The 27,231-nt window shown below is 73.3% G+C and overlaps 7 protein-coding genes across 10 annotated transcripts; 3 read left to right on the top strand and 4 right to left on the bottom strand.

The window, feature by feature from the left end:
• Positions 1-1,858: 1,858 nt before the first annotated feature.
• Positions 1,859-6,653, top strand: EMILIN1 (elastin microfibril interfacer 1; the record flags this gene model as incomplete). Its single annotated transcript, XM_035321489.1, has 6 exons — positions 1,859-1,998; positions 2,607-4,729; positions 5,203-5,310; positions 5,434-5,451; positions 5,666-5,800; positions 6,101-6,653. Coding segments are annotated over 6 exons (2,856 nt in total), but the record flags the coding sequence as incomplete, so codon positions are not given.
• Positions 6,647-12,073, bottom strand: LOC118164160 (cGMP-dependent protein kinase 1-like). Its single transcript, XM_035321491.1, has 20 exons — positions 12,059-12,073; positions 11,395-11,615; positions 11,151-11,317; positions 10,728-10,841; positions 10,548-10,653; positions 10,096-10,159; positions 9,941-10,018; positions 9,782-9,870; positions 9,575-9,640; positions 9,441-9,488; positions 8,879-8,923; positions 8,610-8,748; positions 8,405-8,535; positions 8,243-8,332; positions 7,750-7,891; positions 7,460-7,623; positions 7,276-7,392; positions 7,118-7,180; positions 6,962-7,037; positions 6,647-6,884 (listed from the first exon to the last, which is right to left on the bottom strand). The coding sequence occupies exons 2-20, from the start codon at positions 11,595-11,597 to the stop codon at positions 6,798-6,800; spliced, it is 1,989 nt and encodes a 662-aa protein (XP_035177382.1). The 5' UTR covers positions 11,598-11,615; positions 12,059-12,073; the 3' UTR covers positions 6,647-6,797.
• On the bottom strand, positions 11,711-17,312 carry CGREF1 (cell growth regulator with EF-hand domain 1). Of its 2 annotated transcripts, XM_035321513.1 has the most exons (6): positions 17,188-17,312; positions 16,778-16,849; positions 16,536-16,606; positions 16,311-16,435; positions 15,743-16,232; positions 11,711-11,745 (listed from the first exon to the last, which is right to left on the bottom strand). In XM_035321513.1, the coding sequence occupies exons 1-5, from the start codon at positions 17,268-17,270 to the stop codon at positions 15,774-15,776; spliced, it is 810 nt and encodes a 269-aa protein (XP_035177404.1). In that variant the 5' UTR covers positions 17,271-17,312; the 3' UTR covers positions 11,711-11,745; positions 15,743-15,773. The 2 variants fall into 2 exon arrangements, with proteins under 2 accessions (XP_035177404.1, XP_035177403.1); XM_035321512.1 differs by lacking the exon at positions 11,711-11,745 and having other exon boundaries at positions 15,557-16,232.
• Positions 12,922-15,495, top strand: KHK (ketohexokinase). Its single transcript, XM_035321510.1, has 8 exons — positions 12,922-13,092; positions 13,191-13,307; positions 13,584-13,718; positions 14,098-14,170; positions 14,295-14,441; positions 14,744-14,832; positions 15,043-15,200; positions 15,327-15,495. The coding sequence occupies exons 1-8, from the start codon at positions 12,953-12,955 to the stop codon at positions 15,410-15,412; spliced, it is 945 nt and encodes a 314-aa protein (XP_035177401.1). The 5' UTR covers positions 12,922-12,952; the 3' UTR covers positions 15,413-15,495.
• On the bottom strand, positions 14,240-27,231 carry SLC5A6 (solute carrier family 5 member 6). Of its 2 annotated transcripts, none has more exons than XM_035321493.1 (16): positions 26,819-27,231; positions 26,644-26,709; positions 26,492-26,543; positions 26,338-26,405; positions 26,091-26,245; positions 25,866-26,006; positions 25,674-25,797; positions 25,505-25,593; positions 25,320-25,432; positions 25,179-25,246; positions 25,003-25,089; positions 24,714-24,898; positions 24,524-24,627; positions 24,329-24,450; positions 24,105-24,257; positions 14,240-14,258 (listed from the first exon to the last, which is right to left on the bottom strand). In XM_035321493.1, the coding sequence occupies exons 1-15, from the start codon at positions 27,146-27,148 to the stop codon at positions 24,105-24,107; spliced, it is 1,857 nt and encodes a 618-aa protein (XP_035177384.1). In that variant the 5' UTR covers positions 27,149-27,231; the 3' UTR covers positions 14,240-14,258. The 2 variants fall into 2 exon arrangements, with proteins under 2 accessions (XP_035177384.1, XP_035177383.1); XM_035321492.1 differs by lacking the exon at positions 14,240-14,258 and adding an exon at positions 16,639-16,654 and having other exon boundaries at positions 24,081-24,257.
• Positions 17,723-20,444, top strand: ABHD1 (abhydrolase domain containing 1). The gene is made up of 9 exons (XM_035321500.1): positions 17,723-18,004; positions 18,104-18,264; positions 18,338-18,505; positions 18,570-18,615; positions 18,695-18,807; positions 18,880-19,053; positions 19,131-19,179; positions 19,923-20,088; positions 20,167-20,444. Exons 1-9 carry the CDS (start codon positions 17,723-17,725, stop codon positions 20,382-20,384), a joined length of 1,377 nt encoding a protein of 458 aa, XP_035177391.1. The 3' UTR covers positions 20,385-20,444.
• PREB (prolactin regulatory element binding) lies at positions 20,522-23,429 on the bottom strand. Of its 2 annotated transcripts, none has more exons than XM_035321502.1 (9): positions 23,226-23,429; positions 22,430-22,622; positions 22,105-22,319; positions 21,910-21,990; positions 21,701-21,825; positions 21,352-21,525; positions 21,211-21,283; positions 20,965-21,124; positions 20,522-20,844 (listed from the first exon to the last, which is right to left on the bottom strand). In XM_035321502.1, the coding sequence occupies exons 1-9, from the start codon at positions 23,358-23,360 to the stop codon at positions 20,750-20,752; spliced, it is 1,251 nt and encodes a 416-aa protein (XP_035177393.1). In that variant the 5' UTR covers positions 23,361-23,429; the 3' UTR covers positions 20,522-20,749. The 2 variants fall into 2 exon arrangements, with proteins under 2 accessions (XP_035177393.1, XP_035177394.1); XM_035321503.1 differs by having other exon boundaries at positions 22,105-22,316; positions 23,226-23,428.

The following is a 27,231-nucleotide window of genomic DNA, read 5'->3' as shown; positions in this document are numbered from 1 at the left end:
GGGCGCGGGGCGGGGGCTGCGGCCCGACGGGCGCGGGGAGCGGGGGCGGGGGCGTCGGGTGCCGGTGTCGGGGATCCCAGGCGCACACCCGTGCCGCGTGCCCCGCTGCGGGGTCCCCGTGCCGGGGGGGCGGAGCAGGCAGCGGGGGCGGGTGAGGGGTCCCGGCCGGCCGTGCCCGTACCGTGCCCGGAGGCGGGGGGCGGCGGGGGGGCAGCTCGTGCCTGCCCCCGGGTCGGGGCTGGGGCTGCGGGGCCGGCCCCACTCCGGGGATGGGGGTCACCGTCTCGCCATAGCCACATCAGCGTGGCCGCGTGGGGTGGAACTGCACCGGAAAGTCCCCCCCAGCCCCGCGACAGCCCCACGGCAGCCCCAGCACCCTGGGGCAGGGGCTGGTGGGACCCTGCTCCACGCGGGACCCGGCTGCTGGTGTGGGGCCGCCCGGGAAGGGCGCACATGGGCCCGGTATCCCGCGGCCCCACAGAGCGCGGTGGCACAGCCAGGACTTGGCTGGGCTCTTACCCGCGGTTTTGGGGACGTAGCAGGGTGTCCCCAGGGGCTGCGGAGCACAGCGCCCTGTGCCCGTGGCTTGGGGGACGTAGAACCCGTCTGTGCGCTTGGGGGCCGGTCCCTCTGCTTCGAGGCTCACGGCCGGCAGTCCCCATGGACCGGGGGGCGCGGGGACCCGTCCCCCTGCCCTGCGGCTTCGGGAGGGCTCCCAGCCGGTCCCCAGGACGGGGATGTGCCCGATGCAGCCCCAGGGTGGGCAGTGGGGGCCTGGGCCCCGCGGGCACCATCAGCCAGGGATGATTGGGCACGGGGGGGGGATGGGGGGGGGCCGGGAAGGGAAGAGAAGGGAAGGGAAGGGGGAAGAGGGGGGGCCGTCGGCGCAGGAATTCCCGGCGGCCCCCGGGGAGGAGCTGGAATCCAGCCGGGGCCTGAGGGGAACCAGCCGGGCTGCCGGGAACCGGCCGCGGCACTGCGGGGCCCCCGCACTGCTCAGCGCCACGGCACGGCCACGCACAGTGTCTGGGCTGCCGGGGGTCCACGCCGTGGGGGGCTGCCCGGGGGGTCCGCGCCGTGGGGGGCTGCCCGGGGGGGGCGCGCCGTGGGGGGCTGCTCTGGGCTCGGACCATATAAGGCTGGGCTGGGGCGGCCGCGCTGCGTGGGGCCGGGCCGGGGTCCCGCTCCCTGGGGTGGGCTGGGGGCCGGGGTCCCGCCCCGCAGCCTGGGCACCGCAGCCCGTACGGAGCCGAGGGGCCCCACAGCCCCCATGGGGCCCTGCCCCACACCCTGCGACAGGCGTGCCCCCCAGGCAGGGTCTGCCATCAGGTCTGGCCGGGCGCCCGGGCTTCGTCCCCCGCTCGTGAACTCCAGGCTGGGGGGGCACATGAGGGACAGCCGGGGGGTGGCGGGGGGGCACGGCCCAGCCTGGCTCCGCAGGGCAGCAGCATGGGGACAGAGCCCCCCGTCCCTGCAGCGTGCACGGCCACGCAGCGCCCACACGCTCACCTGGCCGCCCCCTGCATACACAAGCAGGGTCCCCGTCCCCGTCCCCACAGGGCTCACTGGGTGCAGGTGCCCCCGTGAGGGCTGCCGTCACTCCCCGCGGTGCCACCGGCCCCTTCCGCGGCTCCTCAAAGGGCGCCGGCGCCTGGGGCTGTGGGGTTGGGCAGAGGTGAAGGGGCTGCGGCGGGGCAGGATCCAGCCCATTAACCCCACAGCACTGGGCCGTGACGGCTGCTACCAGCGGGGCCGGCAGCGTGGGCACCTGGGGGGGGTCCCGTGGCAGTGCCTGGTCCATGTGGGGGGACGCCCGGGGTGTGCCAGGGGCTCCGGTGCGTGCCGTGCGGGGCCCTGACGCCTTCTCCACAGGAACTGGTGCGCCTACGTGGTGACGCGCAGCGTGAGCTGCGTGGTGGAGGACGGCGTCGAGAGCTTCGTCAAGCCCGACTACCAGCCCTGCGGCTGGGGGCAGCTGCAGTGCCCCCGCGTCCTGACGTGAGTGGGGCCGGGCAGGGCGGGGGCGTGGGACCAGGAGCTGGGGAGCAGCGCCCGGGGCCCCCAGCGGCGCCGCTGTTTATCCCCCCCGGGATGTGTTTACTTTTTTGCAAGAGCGTGGTTTCGTCGGCTCGTGGCCGGCGCCTGACCTGCCCCGACCCGGCTTTTCCAGCGGCGCCGCTGTCCCCCCCCGGCCAACTGCCCCTCAGCATCAGGGCCAGGGACCCCCACGCCGCCCAGGGGCTGGTGTGGGGGGCAGGGGCTCTGCCCAGGGCCTGTGTCCTGCACTCGGGCAGCCACAGAGCAGAGCGCCGGGTGCCGTGGTGCCGCGGTGCTGGGTGCCAGCCCCATCCGGGGGGCAGGCAGGATGTGCAGGGGCCGCCCCCCCGGAGGGCAGCGAGCGTGGCCACGGCCAGCCCGGTTGTGCAAGAGCCTGGTGCGGTCGCGCCGCCTGGGCCAGCCCGCAGCCTGTGTTTGCTTTTCCTCCCATCCCCGAGCCTCTTCCTGCAGTGCCTCCGTGGGCAGGGACTGACGTGGAGGCTGGGGGGGGAGGAGGGGCGGCAGGGGCCTGGACCCCCCCCCGTCAGCAGCGTCCCCTCTGCCCACAGGTACCGCAGCTTCCTGCGGCCCCGCTACAAGGTGGCCCACAAGACGGTGTCAGACCTGGAGTGGCGGTGCTGCCAGGGCTACTCGGGTGAGGACTGCTCCGAGGGGCCGGCGCCGGGGCTCCCTCTCACCACCACCCGCCCGCGGCCCCGACCCGGCCGCCCCACGCTCTCCGGCTTCGGCAACCCGCTCAGCGGCCTGGGGGGGGAAGGCAGCGCCGGGGGGGGCCGGGGCAGCACTGCCCCGCGGAGCCCGGAGCCCGCTGGCGGCGGGGAGGCGGAGAAGGTGCAGCAGCTGGAGGAGAAGGTGCGGCGGCTGAGCAAGCAGCTGGAGGAGCTGCAGGCCTCGGTGCAGGCGGGCCAGGAGAAGCTGATGCAGGACCTGCGTAAGGTGGCCGAGGGCAGCGCAAACGGCAAGCACCCACCCGCCGACGCCGCGCCCCCCGATGTGCGGGAGACGCTCAGCCACATCCAGCAGCACCTGGAGCGCCTGGACGACCGCATCCGCAGCCAGGAGCTGGAGCGGGAGCGGGATGGCTTCGGGGGGAGCCCTGCCCCAGAGGGGGGCCTGGCAGGGGCCGCGCTGCTGCGCGAGCTGGAGCAGCGGGTGCAGGATTCCTGCGGCGCCTGCCTGGCCGGCACCGAGGGGCTGCGGCGGCAGCAGGCGGAGGACCGGGAGCGCATGAGGGCGCTGGAGAAGCTGGTGGGCTCGGTGGACCAGCGCAACCGGGAGGCGGTGGAGACTGTGCAGCGGCACGTCAGCAGCCTGAGCACCCGCCTGGCCCCCGGCGCGCCGCCCGACGAGCTGCGCCGGCGCGTGGCCGAGCTGGAGCGGCGGCTGGACGGGCTGGAGGGGTCGCGCGGCACGGTGCTGGGGCCGGGACCGGGGCCGGTGCTGGCCCGGCGGCTGTCAGAGCTGGAGGGGCGGCTGAACGCCACGCGGGCCGGCCCCGGGCCCCCTGACACCGAGGGGCTGCGGGGCCACATGGCCAACCTGAGCCGGGCGCTGGAGGGGCTGGCGGAGAGCGGGGCGCAGCGCGGCGCCCGCCTGGCCGAGCTGGAGGGGGTGCTGGCGCGCTGCGGGCAGCCCTGCTCGGAGCCCGCTGCTGACGGCCGGGACGGCTCCGCACTCAGCCAGCTGCAGCAGCGCGTGGAGGACAATGAGGCGCAGCTCCACACCCTCAGCTCCGGCCTTCGGCAGCTGGGGGCCGGCGGGGCCGGGTCGGGCAGCTCGCTGCAGGCGCTGCGGGAGCTGGTGGGGGAGCAGGGCGAGACGCTGGGGCGGCTGGCGGGGCGGCTGGGGCAGCTGGAGGCCGGGGAGAGCACCGGTGGGCAGACGCTGGAGGACACCCGCAGGGACCTGGAGCAGCTCCGCAACCGGACGGGCGCCCGGCTGGAGCAGCTGGAGGCTGAGCTGCAGGGGCTGAGCGCCACCGGTGCCTGCGCCCAGCCCTGCTCCCCGCTGCGGGAGGAGCTGGAGCGGCTGCGGGAGGAGGTGGGCGCCTGTACGGACGCCTGCCACCCGCCTGCACCTGACCCCACGGCGCCCGAGGTGGAGGAATCGCTGGAGGGGTTCAGCGTCTTCGGAGGCACGACGCCCTGGGAGCTGCAGACCCTGCAGGGCGAGCTGTCGGAGGCGCTGCTCTTCTTTGGCTTGCTCAACACCACGGTGCAGGAGCTGCAGGACGCCGTGGACCAGCACGACGCCGGCCTGCGCGAGCTGGGCGCCGTGAAGGACCGCCTGGCCGCGGAGCTCGACCGGGTGCAGGCGGAGGTTGCCGAGCGCGCGGCCGAGAGCGAGGAGCGGCTGGAGGGGCTGGTGCGGGACCTGGTGCGCGCGGGCCCCGGGGGCTGCCCGGCCGGCCTGGAGCCCAGGGTGGCCAAGCTGGAGGGCGTTTGTGAGCAGCTGGAGGTTGTGTCGGGAGGGCTGCGTGGCGTCCGCGAGGGGCTGGGCCGGCACGTGGCAGGGCTGTGGAACGCCCTGCGGGAGCTGAACGGCACAGCCCGCACCCACGGCGCCCTGCTGGAGAAGGCGATGCAGCTCCCGCAACGCCTGGGCGCCCTCAACGCCAGCTTCCAGCAGCACCGCGCCGAGATGCTCAACCTCACGAGCAGGGACCTGACCGGTGCGCGGGGAGCGGGGACGGGGAGAGAGGGCACGGGGAGGGGGAGAAGGGGGCATGGGGAGGGGGAAAAGAGGGTATGGGGCTTGGGAGAATGGGGTACCGTTGGGGGGAAGGGGACACGGGGAGGGGCAAAAGGGCATGTGGGAATGGGGCATGGACGTACAGAGGGAGGGGGGTGCAGGAGGTGGGGATGGGGGAACGGGGGGCAATGGGCTGCAGGAACAGGGTCTGAAGACAGAGCACGGGGACAATCACAGTGCCGTGAGGGTGTGGGAATGCCAGGTCCCAGGGCTTTGAGTGTTGGGGGTGTGGGGTATGGGGGTGAGGGGGCGCAGGACCCCAGGCTGCAGGCTATGGGGCTGGGCTACATGGGGACCGAAGTCGGGGGGGCATGAGGCTTGGTGCATGGAGACGTGGGGACGTTGGGCTGTGGGGTGAGGGGACGGGGCTCTAACCTGCCCCCCTTCCCTCAGGCCCCCCTGGTCCCCCCGGACCCGCGGGCCCCATGGGGAAGATGGGCCCCCCTGGCCCCTCTGGGCCTCCTGGCAAGGACGGAGAACCAGGCCCCGTGGGCCCCCCAGGTAAGGAGCAGCCCCCGTGCCCCAGCAGCCTCCGGCAGTGGGGCCATGCCTGCCTGGTGCTGGTGTGGCCGGGCTCGTGCCGCCTGCCCACCCCACAGCGCCGTCCTGTCCCTTCCCTTGTAGGTCTGCAAGGAGAGAGAGGTAGGGCCGGGGCGTGCAGGGGGGTACGAGGGGCGGGGATGAGGGGGCTGCGGGATGGGGGTGCGGGGTGGGGGGGCTGCAGCACCCATGGGGGCAGGGGGAGTTGGGTGATGGAGGTGGAGGGGCTGGGGACGTGGGGCATGGGGGCACCTGGGATTTGGGAGTTCAGGGGTCTGGGTGTGCCATGGGGGCACCGTCCTGACACCATCCCCAGGCGCCGTGGGGGAGCCGGGCTCCGTGCCCCACATCGCCTTCTCGGCCGCCCTGAGCACGCAGCGCGCGGAGCCGGGCACCGTCCCCTTCGACCAGGTCCTGCTCAACGACGGCGGCGCCTACGACCCCGAGACGGGTGAGTGCCAGCCCCACGCGTGGCCGTGCATGGGGATGGGGGGGAGCTGTGGAGTGAGGGGGGCTGCGTGGGCACGGGTGAAACATGGGCCTGGGGTGCAGTGAGGGGTGGGGGTGTCCTCAGGGGCGCAGCGATGGCTTTGGGGTGAAGTCGGGCAACCCAGGGGCTGCAGGGAGTGTGGGGTACAGCGGGGTGGCCTGGGGACACGATGATGGCCATGAGGAGTGGGGGGGCTGAGCTCGTGCTGGGGGCACTGCGGGGCCTGGGGGTCTCCATGCACTGACACCGCTGCTGCTGCAGGCACCTTCACGGCGCCCATGAGCGGCCGGTACCTGGTGAGCGTGGTGCTGACGGGGCACAAGGGCGAGAAGCTGGAGGCCGTGCTGTCACGCTCCAACCAGGGCATCGCGCGCCTGGACTCGGCCGGGTACCAGCCCGAGGGGCTGGAGAACCAGCCCGTGGCTGAGCACCAGCCCAGCCCCGGCTCGCTGGGCGTCTTCAGCCTCATCCTGCCGCTGGAGGCGGGCGAGACGCTCTGCGTCGACCTGGTGGCCGGGCGCCTGGCCCACGCGCCCGACGAGCCCCTCACCGTCTTCAGCGGTGCCCTGCTCTACGACGCCGAGGGCCCCTAGTCACCCCCCCTCACGCCCACCCCTCGCCACCCCATGGCCCCTCGACCCCCCCCACATCCTCCTGCACCCACGCGGGGCCCCCTCCACCCCCCCGTCCCGTTATTTATCAGCACCCCCCACCCTCGCTCCCACGCCACCACGCGTCCCTCACCACCTGCCCCGGCCCCCCCACGCCGCCCCGCGCCCCCCCCCACAATAAAGATGCGGCACCGGGTTTTGTACCCATGGCTCCCGCCTCCTTCCTGCCCCCCCCCCCCTGCGCTTTATTGCCCCCCGTGGGCCTGGGGCAGCCCCCGGGCACTGCCCTGGTCCCAGCAGCACCGCAGAGGGGGGATGCGGGGTGCCCAGGGGGGGTCCGGCTGCCATCAGAAATCCTCATCCCACCCCGAGAGCTCATCCACTGCCGGCGTCCGGTCGACCGAGAACCGCTTAAAGTTGGTGTAGGGAGGGCCCTGGGGGGGGGGCGAGGGTCAGTGCTGGGCCCTCCTGCCCCCCGCCCTGCGCCCCCCACCCCAAGGCCCGGCCGCACCTGCTTGATGAGCCACAGGGTGGGCGCCTCCAGCTGCTGCAGGGCGAGCTTCTTCCACTTGAGGGTCCCAAACCACCTGGGGGGGGGGGGGGGGGGGTGGGTGCGGGGGGGGGGGGGGGGCAGCGGCCCCCCCACCCCCACCCTCACCCCCCTCACCTGTGCTTCTTGATGCCGCGGATGCCGGTGGCCGTGTTCCCCAGGCGCTGCCCCGGACGCAGCCTGTGAAAGGGCCGGGGATGGGGCAGGGGGCGCAGGATGGGGCTCCCCAGGGCACCCTCACCACAGGGCTGCCCCCCCGGCCCCCCCGCACTGACCTGCAGAGCTTGGCAACGAGGGAGCAGGCAGCCTCGCTGAGGAAAGCAGGGAAGGAGAAGACGCCGTCCAGGATGCGGCTGTAGATCTTCTGGGGGTCAGCGCTGTGGAAGGGGGGCCTGCGGGGCACGGGGGTGTCAGGCCCGGCCATGGGGGTGGGTGGGCTCGGCCCCAGGGTGCGCTCACCTGCCCACCAGCATCTCGAAGATGAGGATGCCCAGCATCCAGAAGTCGACCGCGAAGTCGTGGCCCTCATGGCGCAGCATCTCAGGCGCCAGGTACTCGGGCGTCCCACAGAAGGAGTAGGTCTTCTCCCCGCGCTCCAGCTCCTTGGCGAAGCCAAAGTCCACCTGCGGTGCAGGAGCTCTCAGCCGGCCCCACGCCCGCAGGGACCCGCAGCGCCCTCGCTGCTGCCCCCCCGCTCCCCCCCCCACGGCACCGGGCACCGTGCCAGCCCCCCCAGCCCGCCCTGGTACCAGCTTGATGTAGCCCTGCTTGTCCAGCATGAGGTTCTCAGGCTTCAGGTCGCGGTAGACGATGCCGTGGCTGTGCAGGTACTCCAGGCCCTCCACCACGCAGGCAGAGCAGAACACGGCCAGCGGCTCCTCAAAGTAGCGCCTGCAGGGCAGGGTTCTGTGCTTGGCACAGCGCAGTGCGGCATGGCACGGCACAGCACGGCATGGCACGGCATGGCAGGGCACGGCACGGCAGGGCACGGCAGGGCACGGCAGGGCACGGCACGGCATGGGGCATGGCACAGCACGGCATGGCATGGCATGGCACGGCACTGCACAGCATGGCATGGCACGGCACGGGGCACGGCACGGCACAGCATGGCATGGCACGGCATGGGGCATGGCACGGCACATGAGACAGCACGGCATTGTGCAGCATGGCCCGGCACAACACGTCACGACACAGCACGGCACATCCCTGCCCGCCCCAAGCCCACACCCCCTGGCCCCGTACACCTCGCGCAGCTTGGTCCACAGCTCGCCGCCCTGGCAGAACTCCAGCAGCAGGTAGACGTGCTGCCTGTCCCGGAAGGTGCCAAAAAACCTGCGGGCGGCAAGGGTCAGCGGGGCCTTGGCGTGGCGCTGAGCCCGGCCCCGCGCTGCCGGCCCCGCTCACCCCACAACGAAGGGGCAGTGGCTCTGGGCCAGCACCCGCCGCTCCGTGCGCACGTGCTCCTGCTGCCGCGTCCGCACCACCCAGTCCTTGCGGATCCGCTTCAGCGCGAAGAGCTGCTCGCCGCACCGCACCTGCGGGCAGGGTCGGCCGTGGGCACCGGGACGGGGTCAGCAGGGGGTGCCCGCAGGCCAGGCGTGGCTCTCACCAGCTCGACCCTGCCGAAGCCGCCGGTGCCCAGGACGACGCGCTGCCCCTGCTTCTGCCCCTCCTCGTAGCGCACGGCCACCAGGTCCTCCAGCCGCACCACCGGGGACGGCTGCCGCAGGCTTGGGGACCCCCAGCCCCTGCGGGGGGGAACCAGGGCCTTGCAGAGCCAGCACCAGGGGCCACCTGTCCCTGTCCCAATCCCATGCCCAGCCCTGTCCCCACCTGCACCCCCATCCTTGTCCCCCCCCATCCCTGTCCCACACTGACCGCCTGGGGTCCGCTGGGGCCGGCACCTCAGTCGCAGCCGCGTTTCTGCAGGGAGAAGCAGCCCCGGCTCAGCCCCGGCTTGGCCCCGGCTCAGCCCGCAGCCGGGAGCCCCACCGCCTGTCTGGGACGGGCACAGCGCAGCAGGACCCCACAGGGACCCGGCACCATGCGTGAGACCAGGAAGGGGCTGTGAGAGGTCCATGGGGGGGTCACCCCCCTTGGAGATCACCCAAAGCCACCTGGACGTGGGGCTGGGCACCCTGCTGGGGTGGCCCTGCTGCGGGGGAGGGGGGGGACAGACAGGGGCACCCAGGGGTGCCCCCAGCCTCAGCCAGCCTGGGGGGCTGGGACTCTGGACACCTCACTTGGGGCCACACGTGCCAACGTGGTGAGCACGTGCCAGGGCCGTGCCGCGGGGCTCAGCAGGAGCAGGACGGTGCCTGGGCCTGGCGGTGCTCCCGGGGCAGAGTCCAGGACCCGCTGCTGGCGCCACGTCACCGCTGCCGTCCCTGCCGGGCACCCAGCACCCACGTGGGGACCCCGCAGGGCCACGGACACTCACGCGTCTGAGTCGTGCCTGGGGCAGAAAGGGATGATCTCCAGGAAGTCCCTGTGGGGCAGAGGGGGTGTCAGTGGGGCAGGCAGGGCCCGGCCATGGCCCCACACGGATGGGCTGGAGGACACGGGGACACCCACGCCTTGGCCACCGTGACGCAGGTGACGTGTCCCTGTGCCTGGCACGATGCTGTCCGGCGGATGTTCCTGCACGGAGAGACCGGTGGTCACGGAGGAGGAGAGGGGTGTGCGCGGAGGAGCGTGTGCAAGAGCTCCACATGCACCAGAGCAGGCATGTGGGCACGCACGGGGTGCAGACGGGCTGCCTGCGGCCCCAGGGGCACCTACTCCAGCAGTGAGAGCTCCCCGAAGTGCTCGCCGGCGCCCAGCACGCGCAGTAGCTTCTCCTGCCCGTCCACCCGCCGGCTCACCCGCACCTGCGAGGGGACGCGGGGCCGGGCTGAGCAGGGCGGGGGGCACGGCCCTGCCCTGCGGCACTGCACCCACCTGGCCCTTCAGGATGATGTAGAAGCTCTCCCCCTCGTCCCCCTCGCGGATGATGATGTGGCCGGGTGCGAAGGAGCACTGCGGGCATGGATGGGGTGCTGGGGGCTGCGCTGAGCAGGGGTCCCCGTCCCGCAGCCCCCTCCCTGTGCGCACACCTCCTCCATGGCGTCAAGCAGCTTGGAGAGTTGGCTGTCAGACAGGTCCTGCAGCCAGTGCACCCTGCGGCGAGAGGTGGCTGTGCCCGGGGCCACTGCAGCCCTGCCTGCGCCCTACACCCTGCGCCCTGCATCCTGTGTCCTGCGTCCTCCCCGAGCTCTGGAGCCCGGCGCAGCCACAGGCAGGACAGGGCTGGGGCTGGGGCTGGGGCTGTGTGAGGATGATGACAGCAGCAGGGATGGTGACAAGGCTGGGGACGAGGATGGGGATGTGGATTGGGACTGGGCTGGGGGTGGGCATGGAGGTGGGCTGGGATGGGCTTGGGCTTGGTGATGGTGACGAGGCCAGGGCTTTGCAGTGGCTCTGCAGCCAGTGGTGATGAGAGGGGACGGCACCTCGAGGCTCAGGGCTGGCCGCAGGCCTGGTGGTACCACGGAGGGGCCCCACTCACGTTCGCAGGGAGTCCAGGACCTTGGCCCGCCGCTGCTTGGCGCTGCTGGTGGCGATGGCGCGGTACCGCTGCCGGTCGATGGCCCAGAGGCGCACAGGGCTGAGTGCTGGGGCACAACGGGTGTCAAGGAGGGCTGAGGGTGTGTGTGTGGGGGGGCAGAGCGGCGGGCTCAGCCCTTACCCTGCACGGTGGCGGTGCGCTTGCAGTGGTACAGGATGGCCAGCTCCCCGAAGACATCACCCGGCCCCAGCGTGCGGAGCTGCTGGCCCCGCTGCGTCACGTTCAGCTGCCCCTCTGCAGGGAGGCAGCATGGAGCAGGCAGCCTCGCACGTGCACGAACACGCGCGTGGGCATGCGCACGGGCATGCAGGCAGCCTCGCACGTGCACCCTACACACGTGCGTGTCACAGCCCCAGCACCGGGTGCATGCGCAGACAGTGCGCACGGGGACGTGCGGCCGCTCAGGGGCAGCGCAGCCCCACGCGTGCATGCACCGGGCAGTGGTGCCCACGGCAGGTCAGCACGCCCAGATGCGTGCCCCCACACGTGCACACCCCAGCAGGCACGTGCACACCCCAGCCCGCGCCCCCTGCCCGCTCCCACCTGCCACGATGTACATGGCGGTGCCCTCGTCGCCCTCGGCCAGCACCGTGTCCCCGGGGCCGTGCTGAACGGGGACAAAGCTCTGGGCCAGCGCCTCGGGGCAGCCCTTGCCCAGGCGCCGCAGGAAGTCGCTGCGTCCCATGGCCTCCGCGATCAGGCTGAGGTCCCTGGGAACAGGGGGACGTGGGGACAGCGGTGGGGCAGTCCCGGCCCTTGTGCACCCCCTCTGCCCCTCCTGAGGTACCTCTGTGACGGGGGGCTACCGGGCAGCTGGAGCAGGTCATCGCTGGCGAGGGGCTCGGGGACGATGGCGGTGCCCCGACGGTGCGGCCAGCCCAAGGGTGGCTCCGCGTCCGGCAGCGCCCTGGCATCGCCCAAGCCCCGCGCCACGCGCTGCAGGAAGTCGCGCTCCTCCTGCAGCCGCAGCTCCCGCAGCTGCCGCTCCATCCCGCACCGCTGCCGTGCCTGGGGGGGGGGGGGACAGCGTTGGCAGGGGGCTGCCCCGTGCCACCTGGTGTGGCCGCTGCACCAGGACCACGGGGAGAAGGGAGAGGTTCCCGCAGCACGGGGCAGGGCCGCACACAGCACGGCTCAGCACACCTGGGCACATCTGGGCGTGATGTGGCTGGGGACGCCTGGCACCACCGGTGACCAGGGCACTCCCCACCATGCCCGGACCCCCACCCGCTGCCCGTGTACCCGGCCAGGCCCTGCAGCTGCATGGCGCTGCTCCCGGCACGCCCTGCCCGAGCAAAGGTTGCACCGCCGGGCCGGGGCCGGGACAGGGCTCAGCATCCCCCTCCACCCTCCCCCCCCCCCCAGACACTGCCCCCACACGCACACTCGGCCCCGGGACTTGGCCACTGACCGGGGCTGGCCCCGTGCCCTGCCACGCGCACGGCCCCTACCTGTGCCACGCACCCTCCTGCGCCCGCCCCTACCCAAGAGGCTGCTGCACCCAGCCCCGTCACACATTAACCTGCTCACGGCGCACCCCGAGGCACGTGCCGAGCTGCGCCCAGCACGCAGCACCCGGCCTGCGCCCGACCTGCACCCATCAGGCATCCACCGGGCACCCAGCCTGTGCCACCATGCACCCGCCCTGCACCCGCCCTGCACCCGCCCTGCACCCAGCCTGCACCCGCCCTGCACCCAGCCTGCACCCAGCCTGCACCCAGCGTGCACTCAGCCTGCACCCAGCCTGCACCTGGCATGCACCTGGCATGCACCCACCAAGCACCACCATGCACACAGCCTGCACCCACCAGGCACCCACCAGGCACCCAGTCTGCTCCACTCTGCACCCGCCATGCACCCACCATGCACCCACCCCGCACCCGGCCTGCAACAACCTGCACCTGACCTGCCCCCACCACGCCCCCAGCCTGCACCCGACGTGCCCCCACCCCGCGCCCCCCCGCGCCCCGCGGGGCCGTGCAGGTGCCGCTGGCAGTTGTGCACGCGGGCAGTGCCCGTGCGAGGTGTGCGCGTGCACGAGGAGTGCCCGCCGGGCACACGAGCGGCGCGTGCCCGCGCACCCGCTGGGGGGGGGGGGGAAGCTTCCCGCGCGCTCCCGGCTCGCGCGCATGGACACTCTTGGGGGCGTGACCGGGGGCGTGGCCCAGAAGCCCCCGCCCTCCTATGGACCACGCCCCTCTCGGGAGGAACGGTTGCGGGCTCTGATTGGCGGCGGAGAGAGGGGCGGGGCTCGACGGCGGGCCCTGATTGGCGGGGCGGGGCGGGGGCGGTGCCGGTGCGGTCCCGGAGCGGGGCGCAGCGCGCAGAGCCCGGCGGCGCCGAGCATGGCAGCGGCGCTGCGGGACCCCGGCCCCGGCCCCGGCCCCGGCCCCGCGGCGGAGAAGCGGATCCTGTGCGTGGGGCTGGTGTGCCTGGACATCATCAGCGTGGTGGAGGCATACCCTGCCGAGGACACCGACACCAGGTACCGCGGGGACCGCGCCCCCCGCCGCCCGGAACGGGCCCGAGCCGAGCCGAACGGCGCTGAGCGGTGCCGAGCCGAGCCGTGCCGTGCCGTTGCAGGTGCCTGTCGCAGCGGTGGCAGCGGGGCGGGAACGCCTCCAACTCGTGCACGGTGCTGGCGCTGCTGGGAGCCCCCTGCGCCTTCATGGGCTCGCTGGCCCCCGGGCACGCTGCCGAGTAAGTGGGCGCGGGGACGGGGTCGGGGCTCCCCGCGGCCCGGGGCGGGGGGGTCCCGGGGCCGCCGTGACGCTGCAGCGGCCCTTGTGTCTCGCCCCGGCAGCTTCGTCGTGGCAGACCTGCGGCGCCGCGGCGTGGACGTGCGCCACGCGGTGCTGCAGCCCGGCGGCTGCATGCCCACCTCCGTCGTCATCGCCAGCGCCAGCCGGGGCACCCGCACCATCCTGCACGCCAGCGGGTGCGTGGCCGCCCTGACCCTGCTCTCTGTCCCCCAAGTTTCATCGTGGCGGACTTCCAGCGCCGGGGTGTGGACGTGACGCACGTGGCCTGGCAGCCCCGCGGGGACGTGCCATGCGCCTGCTGCGTCGTCAACGCCGCCAGCGGCTCCCGGACCATTGTGCTCTACGACACGTAAGGGTGTCGCTTCCCGCACGGCCGCCAGGGCAGCCTAACCGGGTGATTCCCCGTGATTCCGCACACACAATCGCTGCCAATCGTCCCCAGGCTCTGCAGCCCCCAATCACCCCCCCAGCCCCGCCGTGATTGGCGGCGGCATCGCGCCCAGCCGTGCCCCGCACCGCAAGACGGCCGCACGGCCCCGCCGCGGGCGAAGGGCTGGCGGCCCCGTGCCGCCCTCGAGGTCGCCGCGGGGCACGGCGGCGGCGTTAATCATTCACCCGCCCGCCCCGCGGCGGGGGGACCTCTGCCCGGGGCAGAGTCGAGGCGCGGGGCTGCCCTCATCCGCGGGGGGCCCGCTGCGCCCGGCCCCGCCTGACGGCCGGCCCCGCAGGAACCTGCCCGATGTGACGGCCCGCGACTTCGCGCACGTCGACCTGGATCGGTACCGCTGGATCCACTGGGAGGTGCGGCGGGGCGGGGCCGGGGGGGGCGTGCCCGTGCTCGGGGGGGGCGGGGCCGTGCCCGGGGGGCGTGCCCGTGCCCGGGGGGGGCGGGGCGGGGCAGTCACGTGGGCGGGGCCGCCCGCAGGCCCGCAACGCGTCGGAGCAGGTGCGCATGATCCAGCGCGTGGAGGAGCACAACCGGGCCCTGCCGCCGGCGCAGCGCATCCGCACCTCGGTGGAGGTGGAGAAGCCGCGGGAGGAGCTGCTCCCCCTGCTGGCGCACGGCGACGTGGTACGGCCCGACACGCCCCGCCCCCGCGAGGCGCGATTGGTCCGCTGGGGCTGGGGGCGGGGGCAATGGAGGGGGCGGGGCCATAGAACTGTGGGCGGTGCTAAGGATCAGGGTGTGGGTCGGGGTGGGGTCAGTGTAGGGGGCGGGGCGTTGAGTTGGGGGCGGGGCCATGCCGTTGGGGGGCGTGGTATGGGGATGTGGGCGGGGCTTGCATCTGCACTCCGGGGGGTGCCGCCGGGGCACCGAGGGGCCGTGCCGGGGGGGGCCGTGCCCGGGCGCCGGACGCTGACCCCCCCCCGCAGGTGTTCATCAGCAAGGACCTGGCCAAGCACTTCGGGTACCGCTCGGCACCAGAGGCGCTGCGGGGGCTGCACAGCCGCGTGCAGCCAGGGTAAGGGGGCCGGGGGGGGGACTGGGGGGCACAGATTGGGGTGGTTGAGGGGGGGCGTGGGGCAGGCTGCGGGTGGGGTGCAGGGCGGGGCAGGGGCACAGGCCCCCAGTGGGACATGGGGACAGGAGGGGGTGCGGGGCACGGGTTGGGTCTGTTTGGGCCGGGTCCGGTGGGGCTGGGGGTCCCAACCCATGCACCCCCTCCCCGCAGGGCCACACTGATCTGCGCCTGGGCCGAGGAGGGGGCCGACGCCATGGGGCCTGGTGGGGAGCTGCTGCATGCAGACGCCTGCCCCCCAGAGACCCTGGTGGACACTCTGGGGGCTGGGGACACCTTCAACGCTGCCGTCATCTTTGCGCTCTCGGGAGGTGGGCATGGCCCTGCAGAGCTGGGGGGGGCACATCCCCCAGCATGCCCCTACGCCCCCCGATATCCCCCCGCACCTCCCATTATCCCCCCACGCTCCCCATCCTCTCACTTTTCCCCATCCCCAGGGCAGAGCCTGCAGGACGCGCTCAACTTCGGCTGCCGCATCGCAGGCAAGAAGTGCGGGATCCAGGGCTACGATGGCATTGTCTGAGCCACACGTGTGGCTGCCGCTGCCCCCCACCCTGCAACCTGGCCCCCCTCGCCCTGCTCCCAATAAAGTTCCTGGGTGCCCCACTGCTCTCTCTGAGGAGCCTCACGCCGCCACCCCATCAGCGCCGCCGCAGTGACCACAGCGTGGGGGGTAGCTCCTGTATTCCTCGTCCCGCAGCATTACAGGGGAAAACACACATGTCCTGCCCTCCTGGGACCTGCTGCAGCTGGCCCTGCCCTAGGCATGTGGGGGAACCCCAAGCAGGCATCCAAACCATTGCACGGCACCCCACAGCCTGCGAGGCAGCATCGCTGGGGCCAGCACGGGGCAGGTCACAGCCCTGCCTGGAGCCCCCTACCACCTACATCTCTCCAGGGTCCTCCCAAGCAGGGGCTGCCTCTGCCCTTGGGACTTCATCCTTGGGGACTTCATTCTCTGGGGCTGCCTCCATCACTTCACCCTGGGGGGCTGCCTCCACCTCCATCACTTCACCCTGGGCGGCTCCAGCCCCGGGGTCTCCCTGCCCCTCTGGGTGGGCAGCGTTGTCTGGCAGCTCCTGCCTCTCTGCTGGGCCAGGCTCTGGGCTGCTTGTCCCCGCATCCACTCCAGGCATCTCCTCATCCACCGTGGGTGTCTCCACTCTTCCCCCGGGCCCCTCCATGTGTCCCCCCACCATCCCCTCCTGGCCAACCTCCTCTCCCACCAGCGGCTCCCCTGGGGGTCCCCGTTCCCAGCCAGGCAGCAGCAGCTCGGGGGGGTCCAGCAGCCCGTCCCCACTGCGGTCCTGCCTCTCCAGGGCACGGTCCACCAGCACAGCCACCTGCAAGAATGGGAACAGGGTGAGAGCCTGGCCCACCCCCACAGCTCCCTACGGGGTGCAAGGCCCCTCTGGACCTACCGCCTCAGGGCTGGGCTGCCCCCTGCCCCCCTGTGCCAACACCGCTCCCAGCAGCTGCAGCAGCTCCAGCCCGTCCAGGAGCCCGCTCCGGTCGTGGTCATGCAGTGCAAAGAGGTACAGCAGGGCTGTGGGGTGCAGAGTGCCATGGGGGCAGGCTGTGTGGGGCTGGGACATTTGTCCCACCCCTTGGGGCACCACAGCCCCACGTATGCTGCTTATCCTTACCCTGCTCCCGTGTCATGTCCTCGGCATCCTGCTCTGGCTGCCCCAGGCTCCTCACCGCACTCCGCAGCAGCCTGGAGGTATTGGGGCTGGGGGTGCGTGCACTGCCCCTGCCCCACAGCCTCCCCAGGACTCCCCTGCCCCGCAGCCAGCCAGGCAGTGCCTGTGCCCCGCAGCCCCCCCGGCTGGGTGTCCCCCTCCGTGCAGCCCTGGGCAGCAGCTCCCCCCCACCCCCAGGCACTCACTGCAGTGCGGGAGGCTCCGGGCTCAGCGGGTCAGGACCAGGATCGGGCCTCGTGGCCGGAGGAACCTCTGACCTGGGGGGGAAATAAGGGGGGGGGTGTCCATCGCTAGGTCACCTGTGCCGCTGGGTGGAGGCAGCAGCGGGGGCCTTCTGCCCCAGCCAGGCCCCCAGTACCCCCCATGCACCCACACTGCGGCCCTTCCACACATGGCCACCACCGCCCCGAGCTGTGTCCCTGTGCCCCCTGCACCCCTATGCCCCCTGCACCCGTGTGCCCCCCAGGCGCCCCCCCCCCCCGCGCCCAGGCTGCACCTTCGCATCTCATCCACACCCACGGCACGGCTGTGTCCCCGCCTGCACCCCGACCCCCCCAGCCGTGCCCCCCCTCCAGGCACCCCCCCACCCCCGTACCTGTGTCCCCCGTCCCTCGGGGCCGCCCAGGCGGCGGGGAGCAGCAGCAGCAGCAGGAGCGGGGCCGCCCGCGGGGTCCCCATCGTGCGCCCGGGGCACAGCGGCCGGGCGGGGCGGGGGGGGGCTGGCGGGGGCGGGCCCACGCGGGGCGCTGCCACGCGGAGCGGGGCGGGGGCGGCACCGGCGCGTGGCACCCGCCGGGCCCCAGGACAAAGCGACACGGTGGCACCGGCACTGCACGCGCAGGCTGCGGGCACGGAGCGCACCCCGCGCACCCCGCACCCCGTGCACGCGTTGCACACCCCGCGCACCCCCTGCTCTCCGTAGCCTCCCCGCACGCCCGCGGCATCATGCCCACGCCCGCACCCCCCGGCGTCCCGCGCCCGCTCCCCCAGCCCCGAGCTCGGCCCCCGGGTCCGCACGAGGAGCCCACCCCGCCCCGGGCCACGTCGCCGGCCCGGCCCCGCGTACCGGGTCCCTCTCGCGCCGGCAGCGCGGGGGTTAACCGGTACCCTCGCGTGTGCCCGGCACAAAGATGGCTGCCAGCGCTACACGCGCCCGATTCGGGGCGGGGCCAAGGCGAGTAGGGGCGGGGAAAAGGGGCGGGGTCGAGATAGGAGCGTGGCCTCCTTCTCGGTGGGCGGGAATTGGTGGTGGGCGTGGCCGGTGTGGGCGTGGCCGGTGTGGGCGTGGCCGCGGTTCCCGCCGGGCCGCGATGTCGGCGGAGGAGCCGCCCGGTGCCGCCGCTCTTCCATCGCTGCTGCTGGCGGCCGCCGCCGCGGCGCTGCTCGGCCTCTGCTGGGCGGGGGCGCCGAAGGTGGGCGCGGGGCCGGGCAGGGGGGCGGCGGCGGCGGCGGCGGCGGCGGCGGGACTCCCCTGACCCCGCTGACCCCCCTGCCCGCCCCTGTCCCCGCAGCGCCCCGTGCTGGCCGGCGGCCCGCGGCTCGTCGCCTTCCTCCGGCGGCGCTGCCCGGCGGTGCGGGGCCCGTTCCGCCCCACGGCCTGGTGCCCCGAGGGCCGCCTGCAGACCGTGCTCCGCGCCCTGCTGCAATCCCGCCCGCCCGTCCGCTACCGCAGGTGAGCCCGCGGCGGGGCCGTGCCGGGCCATCCCGGGCCGTGCCGGGCCGGGCCTGATGCCACCGCCCCGCAGCGAGTCCATCCGCACGCCCGACGGCGGGCAGCTCATCCTCGACTGGGCCGACGGCAGCGCCCTGCCCGCCGCCTGCCCCACCGTGCTGCTGCTGCCGGGGCTGGCGGGCAGCAGCCAGGCCAGCTACGTGCTGCACATGGCGCACGGGGCCGCCCACGCCGGGTACAGGTGAGTGCCGGGGGGGAGCAGCCCCGCTGCCCCTCCGCCCCCCCTGACGGCCGCTCTCCTCCAGGGCCGTCGTGCTCAACAACCGGGGCTGCCGGGGCGAGGAGCTGCTGGTGAGACCCTCCCCGAGCCCCCCACCCCCGAGGCAGGGGCGCTGCGGGGCCAAAACCCGGTTGTGCCCCCCCTGCCCAGACCCCCCGGACCTTCTGCGCCAGCAACACGGAGGACCTGGAGACGGCCATCGCCCACATCAGGGGCCGGTACCCGCACGCCCCGCTGCTGGCTGCTGGCGTCTCCCTGGGCGGGTAGGGGACGGGGCGGACGCCCCGGGGTGATGGTGGCGGCCGCGGCCCCCCCTGACCCCGGTGCTGGCACAGGATGCAGCTCCTGAACTACCTGGCACGGATGGGCCGGGCAGCGGGGCTGGTGGCGGCCATGGCCGTGTCCCCCTGCTGGGACCCCCTGGAGTCGGCAGCGTCGCTGGAGCAGCCGCTCAACGCCCTCCTCTTCAACCGCCACCTGGCCGCCAGCCTCTGCCAGCTCATCCGCAGGTGGGGGGACAGCGGCTACACGCCAGGGCCGGGGGGCATCAGCAGCACCGCCCAGCACTGATCCGGGCTCATTACAGGCACCGGGCGGTGATCGGGGACAAGGTGGACATGGAGCACATCCTGCAGGTGGAGCCCACCCCCAGGGCACAAGTGCCACCTGGTCACGGAACAGTTTGGGTTGGAAGGGACCTCAAAGCCCCCCTGGTTCCAACCCCCTGCCATGGGCAGGATGCCACCCCCTGGAGCAGGTTGCTCAGGGCCTCGTCCAACCTGGCCTTGGACACCTCCAGGGATGGGGCACCCACAGCTTCTCTGGGCAGCCTGTGCCAGTGTCTCAACACCTTCTAAAGAATTTCCTCCTAACATCTCATCTAAATTTCCTCTCTTGTAGTTTAAACCCCTTCCCTCTCGTCCTATGATTATTCACTGAAACAAAAAGTTGTTCTCCAGCTTTTTTATAAGCCACCTTTAAGTTCCATTGAGGTCTCCCTGGAGCCTTCTCTTCCTCAGGCTGAACACCCCCAGCTCTCTCAGCCTTTCTTCACAGGAGAGGTGCTCCAGCCCTCTGATCATCTTTGTGGCCCTCTGGACCTGTTCTAACAGCCCCACCTCCTTCCTGTGCTGGGAGCCCCAGACCTGGACGCAGTACTGCAAGTGGGGGCTCAGGAGGGCAGAGCAGAGGGGGGCTCCCTCGCCCTCTGGCCCCTCCTCTGTTGGTGCAGCCCAGGACGCAGCCCCTTCTGGGCTGCAAGCGCGCTGCTGGCTCACGTTGAGCTTTGTGTCCTCCAGAACCCCTCCTGTGCAGGGCTGCTCTCAGAGCAGTCTGTACTCGTGCCTGGGGCTGAGTGCCTGATGTCCCCCCGCTGCAGGCTCGCACCATCCGGGAGTTCGACGAGCGCTACACGGCGCCTGCCTTTGGCTACAGCACCTGCAGCGAGTACTACCGGGCAGCCAGCCCCGCGCGCCGGCTGCACCGCATCCGCGTGCCCCTGCTCTGCCTCAACGCCTCCGACGACCCCTTCTCCCCCCTGCACGGTGAGCGGGGCCGGGGGGCTGGAGCTGGCCCCGTTGGGGGGTGGCAGCGGCTGACCCCTGCCCGCTGGCACCTTGCAGCCATCCCGGTGGAGGCCGCCTGGCGCCTGCCCCACGTGGCGCTGCTGGTGACGGCCCACGGCGGCCACATCGGCTTCCTGGAGGGCCTCTTCCCCCGCCACGGCACCTATGTGGACCGCGTCTTCACCCAGTTCATCACTGCCGTCTTCGAGCACGGCGAGGAGCTCCAGCAGCTGGAGGGGTATGGGGATGGGGCTGCGGAGCAGGACAGTGCCTGACACCCCCAATAAACCCACTCGTGCTGCAGCAGCGTGGCTGTGAGCCAGGCAGGGCCAACAGAGCACAAGCACAGGGAGGGCTGAGCTGCCTGTGCCCCCGCCACCCCCCACTGCCCCAGCACAGACGGGGCCGGCGCTGCCTTCACGCTCCGGGTTTAATGGTGGCAGTGGGGCAGAGGGCTGGACCCAGCCCAGCTGGTGGCACGCTGCACCCCAGGGCCAGCCCTGCGCCGCGCTGCAGCCCAGCACGCTCCCCCCGGCCGGTGCCCAGCGCCAGCAGGGCGGCTGGGTCCAGGTCCAGGTCCCTCATCTGCTCCGCAGACCAGGGGGTGCTGCGGGGGGGGGGGCAGTCCTGGCCCCAGGGCCTAGAGGAAGCCGGGGAAGGCGATCTGCAGCAGCAGGATGGTGGCCACAATGAGCCCGGCACAGAGCAGCAGCAGCAGCCAGACGGGGAGGGAGCCTGCGGAGGAGAACAGGGGCCTGAGGAGGGTGCCCAGGGGTCCCGCTGCCTCCTGGGCGTGCAGGACGGGCTGCCGCGGCCCCGCTGCAGAGGGAGGGGCGCAGGAGCTGTGCCACCTACGTCGGCCGGGGAGCAGGTGCAGCTTGCAGCGGCTGTCGACAGCCACGCTGAGCAGGGCGGCCTCGTTCCCTGCCAGCAGCTCCCGCCCACGCTGGCTCTCGGGCACGAAGGCGACATCGGTGACGACGATGGCGTGCGCCTCCTTCACGTAGTACAGCCTCTGCGGGGGCAGCAGGGAGGGCAGCGCGGTCACCTCAGCCCTAGGGGCAGGGCGGCCCCTGCGCCCCTCCCCGTGCCCCTGCTCACCTGCAGCGAGAAGGCGATGTGGATGGCCACAGAGCCTGTGACGGTGCCCAGCCCCAGGAACGTGCCCGAGTCGCTGCGGAGGTGGGGAACGGTGAGCGGGGCCAGCGCGGCACCGTGCCCGCAGCCAGCCCCGCGCCGTACCTGACAGAGAGGCAGGACACCACCTCGCTGCCGCAGGGCCGCGTGAGCAGCGGCAGGAAGCTCCTCCCGTCCCACTTGGTCAGGTAGCAGGGCGGCGGGCGGCGCTCCCGCTTGTGGGGCACCTGCACCGTGTAGAGCCGCAGCGCCCCGGTGTCGTCCTCCACCGCCCCGAACCTGCCGGAGGAGAGCACAGGTTGACCCAGTGCTGGCACCGCTGCTCCTCGCAGCTGCAAGGGGAGTGTCGGGGCCATCCCGTCACCACCGCTGTCCCCGAGTACCAGGACTGGGGCGCTTTGGGGCGCTCCCCAGACCTGGACCTAGGCCCCCATAAGCGTGTCGGGGCCCTCACCGGCAGGCCTGGTAGCGGTACGCCTTGTCAGGGATGCCCGGCAGGTTCTCGTTCCAGCACAGCCCCGTCACCAGCTGGTCCCGCTGCCACACGCAGCACTGGAAGTCCCGTCCCGCCGTCACCACCTGTGCAGAGGGGGTGCGAGGAGGACTCGAGCAGCGGGGCCAGGGCAGGCTGCTGCCGCCTGCCGCCTCCCAGCCGCCGCCCACCTTGTTGTCAGGACCCAGCGCGATATCCTCGATCTCCCCGTCATGGGCTTTGAACTCCAGCATCTTCTTCATGCTGGGGAACTGTAAGAACAGAGCAGGTGTCGGAGCTGCTCCCACGGGTGAGGTCTGCCCTGCCAGCCGGGCAGAGTGGCAGCACAGCAGTGCCCAGCCCTGGCTCCCGCGCCCCGCGCCCACCTCCCAGAGGCGGAGGAAGCCATCGGCTCCACCGGTGACGAGCAGGGAGCAGTCGGCGTTGAAGCGGACGGCCTTCTGCAGGGCGTCGGGGCTGAAATCCGTACGGACGCTGTGCAGGCTCTCCACGGTCACCTCATTCGTCTGGTTCTGCATGTCGCCCTGCGCTGCCGGGCTGGGGCCCTTCCGCTTCCGCGGCCCCTTCTCCCCACCGGCTGCAGCGGGGAAGGCAACGCTGACCCCGACGCAGCCCCGTGGGGCAGCCTGGAGCTCCCGGCCCCGCACTGTCCCCACGCCGCCCCCGCCCCAGGGGGGTGCAGGCCCTCACCGTCCCGTCCGGCCACGCTGCGCCCCGGGGGCGGCTGCAGGCTGAAGCGCAGGATGTGGCAGTCGGCGTTCTGCCCCGCCGCGATGATGTCGTCCGCCAGCGCCATGGTCATGGTGGCGCGGGTCTCGGTGTCGTGCGAGTGCAGCAGCGAGGCGCTGAGCTGCCCCCCGACCTGCTCCAGCTGCAGGAAGTGCTGCGGGCAGGGCGAGCGCGACCTCAGGGCCCGGCACCTGCAGGGGGCTGGGGAGGGCTGCCACCCGGTGCCGCTGCTCCACCCCACGCTCAGCTGGACTGCCCCGTGGTCCCGGGACCTCCATCCCGGTATAACCATCCCGGCACCAGGACCCAGGGACCCCGGTACTCCCAGCCCCGCAGCCCTGTTATCGTGGAACCCCCACCCCAGACCGGTACCCCAGGACCTCCATCTGGGTATCCCCATCCTGGCCCTGGGACCCCCATCCCAGTACCCTGGGACCCCGACCCCGGTACACCCTCCCGGCCGGGTACCCACGTACCCTGGTACCCCCCTCCCGGCCCCGAGGCCCCGGTACCCCCATCCCAGTGCCCCGGTGCCAATACCCCACCCCGGCTCCGCAGCCCTGTTACCGTGGTTCACCCATCCCGGCCCGTGACCCCCACCCCACCCTCGGGTCTCAGGTACCCCGGTACCCCCATCCCAGCCCCGCAGCCCCGTTACCGTGGTTCACCCACCCCGCCATCCCGGTCCCCCGATCCCGGTGCCCCCTCCCCGCCCCCCCCCGCAGGCCGCAGCCCCCCCCCCGCCCCGCCCCCGCACCACGCCATTGGGGATGCCGGTCTTGGCGGCCCCGCCGCCGCCGGCGGTGATGGCGATGGCGCGGCGCGGGTGCAGGCGCACGGTGTAGAGCGGGAAGGGCGCGCGGTACAGCTCGGCCGCCCGCCGCGGAGACATGGCTGCGCGCACACGTCAGCGCCCCGCGCCGCTGCGTCAGCGAGCCCCGCCCCCTTCCCGGTCGGCCCCCCCCCCCTGGAACTATGCCCCGCCCCCGGATCCCACCGCCGCCCTGCCCGCGACCACGCATCCCCCCGACGGGACCCCCCCCCCCCAGGGGGCACCGGGCGCGGAGGGCCGGGCACGGGGCCGCGGGGGGCGGGGGGGGGGGCCCGGGCCCCGCCCCCCCCCCCCCCCCCCCCCCCCCATCCATCCCACTCCTCCCCAACGCTGCCGGCCCCGGGGGCGCGGGGTCTCGCTCAGCCCCGGCCCCGCTGCCCTGCCCGGCATCGCCTGCCCTCCCCCCGGACCCCGTTCTCCGCCGCACCCCCCGGTGCCCGCCCCCGGTGCCCGGTGGCGCTGGGGGCAGGGGGCCGCGAGGCCCCCGTGCGCGGTGCGGAGGGGCCGGGCACGCCGAGCGCCGTGCTCCAGAACGGTTTATTGGGGGGGGGGGGAGACGGGGAGGGACAGCCGCGGCCCGCGGAGCAGGGCGGTAAGGCACGGGGCCAGGCCGCGGCACGGGCAGGGGGCACCGGCACGGCTCCCGCCTGCCCCACGCCGGTCCCGGAGCCCCCCGGGGTTGGCAGCCGCAGCGTCCCGCGGCGCCGGCTGGGGGCACGGGGCCGGCGCCGCGCCGCCTGCGGGGACCCAGCCCCGCGCCGGGAGCCGGCACCGCGCGGCCGCCCCGGTTCCCGGTGCCGGCGGTCAGAAGGACGTCTCCTGCAGGGCGTAGGCGGGGGGCCCGGCCGCGCGCACGTAGCCCTGCTCCTCCTCGTCCCGCCGCACGCAGCCGGCGGCCACGCCGTTGGGCACCCCCGCCGCCTTCTCCGGCGTGGTCAGCTCCGGGCAGGCGGCGTCCTGCGGAGACAGGGCGGGGGGCAGCGGGACCGCGGGCACCCACCCCCTGGAAAGGGGACGGGGGTCCTCACCTGGGCGGGGAAGGGCACTCCGCAGCCCAGCCACTGCCGGTACTTGGGGGGCAGGCAGCACAGCAGGCGCGGCAGCACCGGGTAGATGGTGCGGGGGTCCACGGCCGCACCCCGCGTGGGGCCTGAGGGCAGCACAGGGGTCAGCGGGGGCCGGGGGGGGGCTGCGCCGCCCCCCCCCCACGCCCCCGCGCTCACCGGTGAGCAGGCTGACCAGGAGCCCCACCAGGATGACGGTGGTGGAGTTGTGGGCGCTGTACCACATGTAGGACAGGCTGTAGAACTTCTGCAGGCCCGTGGGGCTGGGGGGACAGCGGGTGAGGGGGGCATGGAGCAGCCCCCCAAGGCTGACCATCCTCCCCCCCCCCCCCAGCCCCGTCCCGCTCACCTGCGTGGGGTGGCCGTGGGGGTGAGCAGGGTGGCGGCGAGGGCGGCGGTGACGTTGCCGTCAGGGGGGCGGGCGGTGCTGTTGGCTGCGGGGGCCCCCCCGGCCGCCCCCATGCTGTTCACCAGGCTGCCGATGCCCACCCAGAAGGCCATGGCCAGCCCCGCCAGCAGCCCCACGATGGCACCCTGCGTGGGGAGGGGGGGGTCACAGCACTGAGCCCTGCGGCCGGCACCCCACGGGGTGGGGGGGGAGCCATGCCGGGGGGGGGGGGGAGCGCTGCAGGACTCACCGCAGGGTTGGCGCAGGGGAAGAACATGCCCAGGCAGAAGAGCCCCAGCAGCGGCCCCCCCACCATGCCGAAGATGCTGATGGCTGCCTGCAGGGACACGGCACCGCTGTGGGGCTGCGGGGCTGGGGGGGGGAACCCCCACCGGGGGGGGCAGCAGGGTGCCCCCCGTCCCCTACCTGCAGCACGGGGCCCAGCATGGAGGACACGTAGGCCATCCCCAGGCACAGCAACCCGTAGGCCAGAGCTGGGTGACAGGTGGGGGTGTCACAGCACTGCAGCACCCCCCCCGTGGTGCCCCCCACCCGGCCCCCGCTCACCCAGCAGCTTGGAGAACAGCGTGGCCCGCGACTCCGACAGCCCGGGGCAGTGCGGCCGCACCAGGTCCTCCATCGTCACCGTCGCCAGCGAGTTGAAGGCGGAGGAGATGGTGCTGGGGAGGAGAGGGAGCGGGAGGGGGGCTCGGCCATGTGCCCCCCCGCCAGCCCTCAGCCATGGCACCCACCTCAGGGAGCCGCTGAACAGGCAGGCGACAAAGAGGCCGGGCAGCCCTGGCAGGTCCTTCAGCACGTCCATCACGAAGTACAGCACCAGCTGGGGACCGGCACGGGGTGAGTGCGGTGCTGGGGGGCGCACGGTGGGCTGGGGGGGGAGAGGGGGGCACAGGCATCCACCTGGTCAGAGGACACGGGGCCGGTCACAAGCGGGTGCTCACGGTCGTAGACGAACATGACGAGGCCGGTGAGGCAGCTGAGGCAGAGCACGATCTGCTGGCAGGGGAAGACGGCGTAGCAGGAGCTGCGGGCGCCACGGAGACGTCAGAGGCTGGCAGCGGGGGGCCCCCCCGCGCCCCCCGCCCCACTCACAGCACGGCCTGCCTCTCGTTGCGGGAGCTCAGGTACCGCTGCACCTGCGCCTGGTTCACGCCGTACAGCGACAGCATCATGAAGACACCCCCGAAGGCCAGCGTCCAGAACGTGTGTCGCACGTAGGGGTCAGGGTTGAGGCTGCGGGGAGGGGAACGGGGTCACGGGGGGGAGGCCGCCCCCCGCACCCCCACGCCGGGGCTCGGCCCGGGACACGGCGCTCACTCGATGCCCGAGATCTTGCCCTCCTGCTCCGCCAGGCGCCAGACGCGGGCCATGCCGCCCACGCGCTGGGCGCCCACCACGATGACGGCCAGCTGCCCCGCAAACATCACCAGCGTCTGGAAGACGTCCGTCCAGATGACGGCCTTCAGCCCGCCCTGCGGAGGCACGGCGCCCGTCACCGCGGCCCGGAGGGGACACGGGGCAGCCCCACGGACAGGGCACGAGAGGCTCGGCGGTGACGACTCACCAGCGTGGTGTACAGCGTGCAGACCAGCCCTATGGTGAGCACCGCGCTCCAGAGGTCAAAGCCCGTCACTGGAAGCAACGGAGGCCGTTAACGAACAACGAGGACCGCAGCGGCCCCAGGCTGGGGTCTGCCCCGCAGCCCCCTCCTCCCTTACCTGCATTGAGGGCCAGCGCAGGCGCGTAGAGCACCACCCCCATGTAGATGACCTGCGGGGACAGCAGTGCTGCAGCCCATCTGCGCCCCCTCCCCACTCCCCACATCCAGGACCCCCCCCGGACCGCCACGCGGTGCCAGCCGCCCACTCACCATCTGGAAGATGAAGGTGATGGTGCCAAAGATGCGCACGGTCTTGTTGAAGCGCAGCTCCAGGTACTGGGGGTAGGGGGGAGACAGGGTGAGGGGAGCACCCCCGCCCCGACGTGGGGTCTGCGAGCAGGAGGGGCGCCCCCACGCCCCCTCCGTCCCACGGCACGCTGCTCACCTCGTAGGTGCTGGTGATCTGCAGGCGGTAGAAGACGGGGATGAAGACATGGGCCGGGATGAGCAGCCCCAGAAAGTAGGAGCAGCCGAGGAACCAGTACTCGGTGCCGAACCGGTAGATCTCGGCCGGCACACCCAGGATGGCCACTGCCGACTGGAAGGTGGCCAGCAGGGAGAGGGCGACGGGCAGGAAGCCCATGCTGCGGTTGGCCAGGAGGAACTCCTGCACCGTGCGCTGCCGGCCCCCGCTCAGCGCGTAGAAGAGCCCGATGGCCAAGGACAGCACCAGCAGCAGCGTGAAGATGGTGTAGTCGATCGCCGTGAACTCCATGGCGAGCTCCTGCCGCTGCCCCACTGCCCCCCGGCCGCACGCCCCCGCTGCACCCGCCCCACCTCATGGGCGTGCCGAGCCCC

The sequence above is a fragment of the Oxyura jamaicensis genome, chromosome 3 (assembly GCF_011077185.1).
Source record: "Oxyura jamaicensis isolate SHBP4307 breed ruddy duck chromosome 3, BPBGC_Ojam_1.0, whole genome shotgun sequence".
Classification (NCBI taxonomy): Eukaryota; Metazoa; Chordata; class Aves; order Anseriformes; family Anatidae; genus Oxyura; species Oxyura jamaicensis.
This window is presented reverse-complemented; position numbering and strand designations above follow the sequence as displayed.

Coding starts and splice junctions, on each gene's coding strand:
- LOC118164160 (XM_035321491.1), bottom strand. CDS start 11,597: ATGGAGCGGCAGCTGCGGGAGCTGCGGCTGCAGGAGGAGCGCGACTTC. Junction 9,489..9,574: donor TGCGTCACGGTGGCCAAGGC/GTGGGTGTCCCC, acceptor TCTGCCCCACAG/GGACTTCCTGGAGATCATCC. Junction 8,536..8,609: donor GCTTCGGCAGGGTCGAGCTG/GTGAGAGCCACG, acceptor CCCTGCCCGCAG/GTGCGGTGCGGCGAGCAGCT.
- KHK (XM_035321510.1), top strand. CDS start 12,953: ATGGCAGCGGCGCTGCGGGACCCCGGCCCCGGCCCCGGCCCCGGCCCC. Junction 13,719..14,097: donor ACCATTGTGCTCTACGACAC/GTAAGGGTGTCG, acceptor CCGGCCCCGCAG/GAACCTGCCCGATGTGACGG. Junction 14,442..14,743: donor TGCTGGCGCACGGCGACGTG/GTACGGCCCGAC, acceptor CCCCCCCCGCAG/GTGTTCATCAGCAAGGACCT.
- CGREF1 (XM_035321513.1), bottom strand. CDS start 17,270: ATGGGGACCCCGCGGGCGGCCCCGCTCCTGCTGCTGCTGCTGCTCCCC. Junction 16,850..17,187: donor CCGAGGGACGGGGGACACAG/GTACGGGGGTGG, acceptor TTTCCCCCCCAG/GTCAGAGGTTCCTCCGGCCA. Junction 16,436..16,535: donor GGACATGACACGGGAGCAGG/GTAAGGATAAGC, acceptor TGCACCCCACAG/CCCTGCTGTACCTCTTTGCA.
- ABHD1 (XM_035321500.1), top strand. CDS start 17,723: ATGGCTGCCAGCGCTACACGCGCCCGATTCGGGGCGGGGCCAAGGCGA. Junction 18,616..18,694: donor GCCGGGGCGAGGAGCTGCTG/GTGAGACCCTCC, acceptor CCCCCTGCCCAG/ACCCCCCGGACCTTCTGCGC. Junction 18,808..18,879: donor GCTGGCGTCTCCCTGGGCGG/GTAGGGGACGGG, acceptor GTGCTGGCACAG/GATGCAGCTCCTGAACTACC.
- PREB (XM_035321502.1), bottom strand. CDS start 23,360: ATGTCTCCGCGGCGGGCGGCCGAGCTGTACCGCGCGCCCTTCCCGCTC. Junction 22,623..23,225: donor CCGGCATCCCCAATGGCGTG/GTGCGGGGGCGG, acceptor CCCTGCCCGCAG/CACTTCCTGCAGCTGGAGCA. Junction 21,284..21,351: donor GTGTCCTGCCTCTCTGTCAG/GTACGGCGCGGG, acceptor CCACCTCCGCAG/CGACTCGGGCACGTTCCTGG.
- SLC5A6 (XM_035321493.1), bottom strand. CDS start 27,148: ATGGAGTTCACGGCGATCGACTACACCATCTTCACGCTGCTGCTGGTG. Junction 24,628..24,713: donor CCCACGGCCACCCCACGCAG/GTGAGCGGGACG, acceptor CTGTCCCCCCAG/CCCCACGGGCCTGCAGAAGT. Junction 24,258..24,328: donor GAGTGCCCTTCCCCGCCCAG/GTGAGGACCCCC, acceptor CTGTCTCCGCAG/GACGCCGCCTGCCCGGAGCT.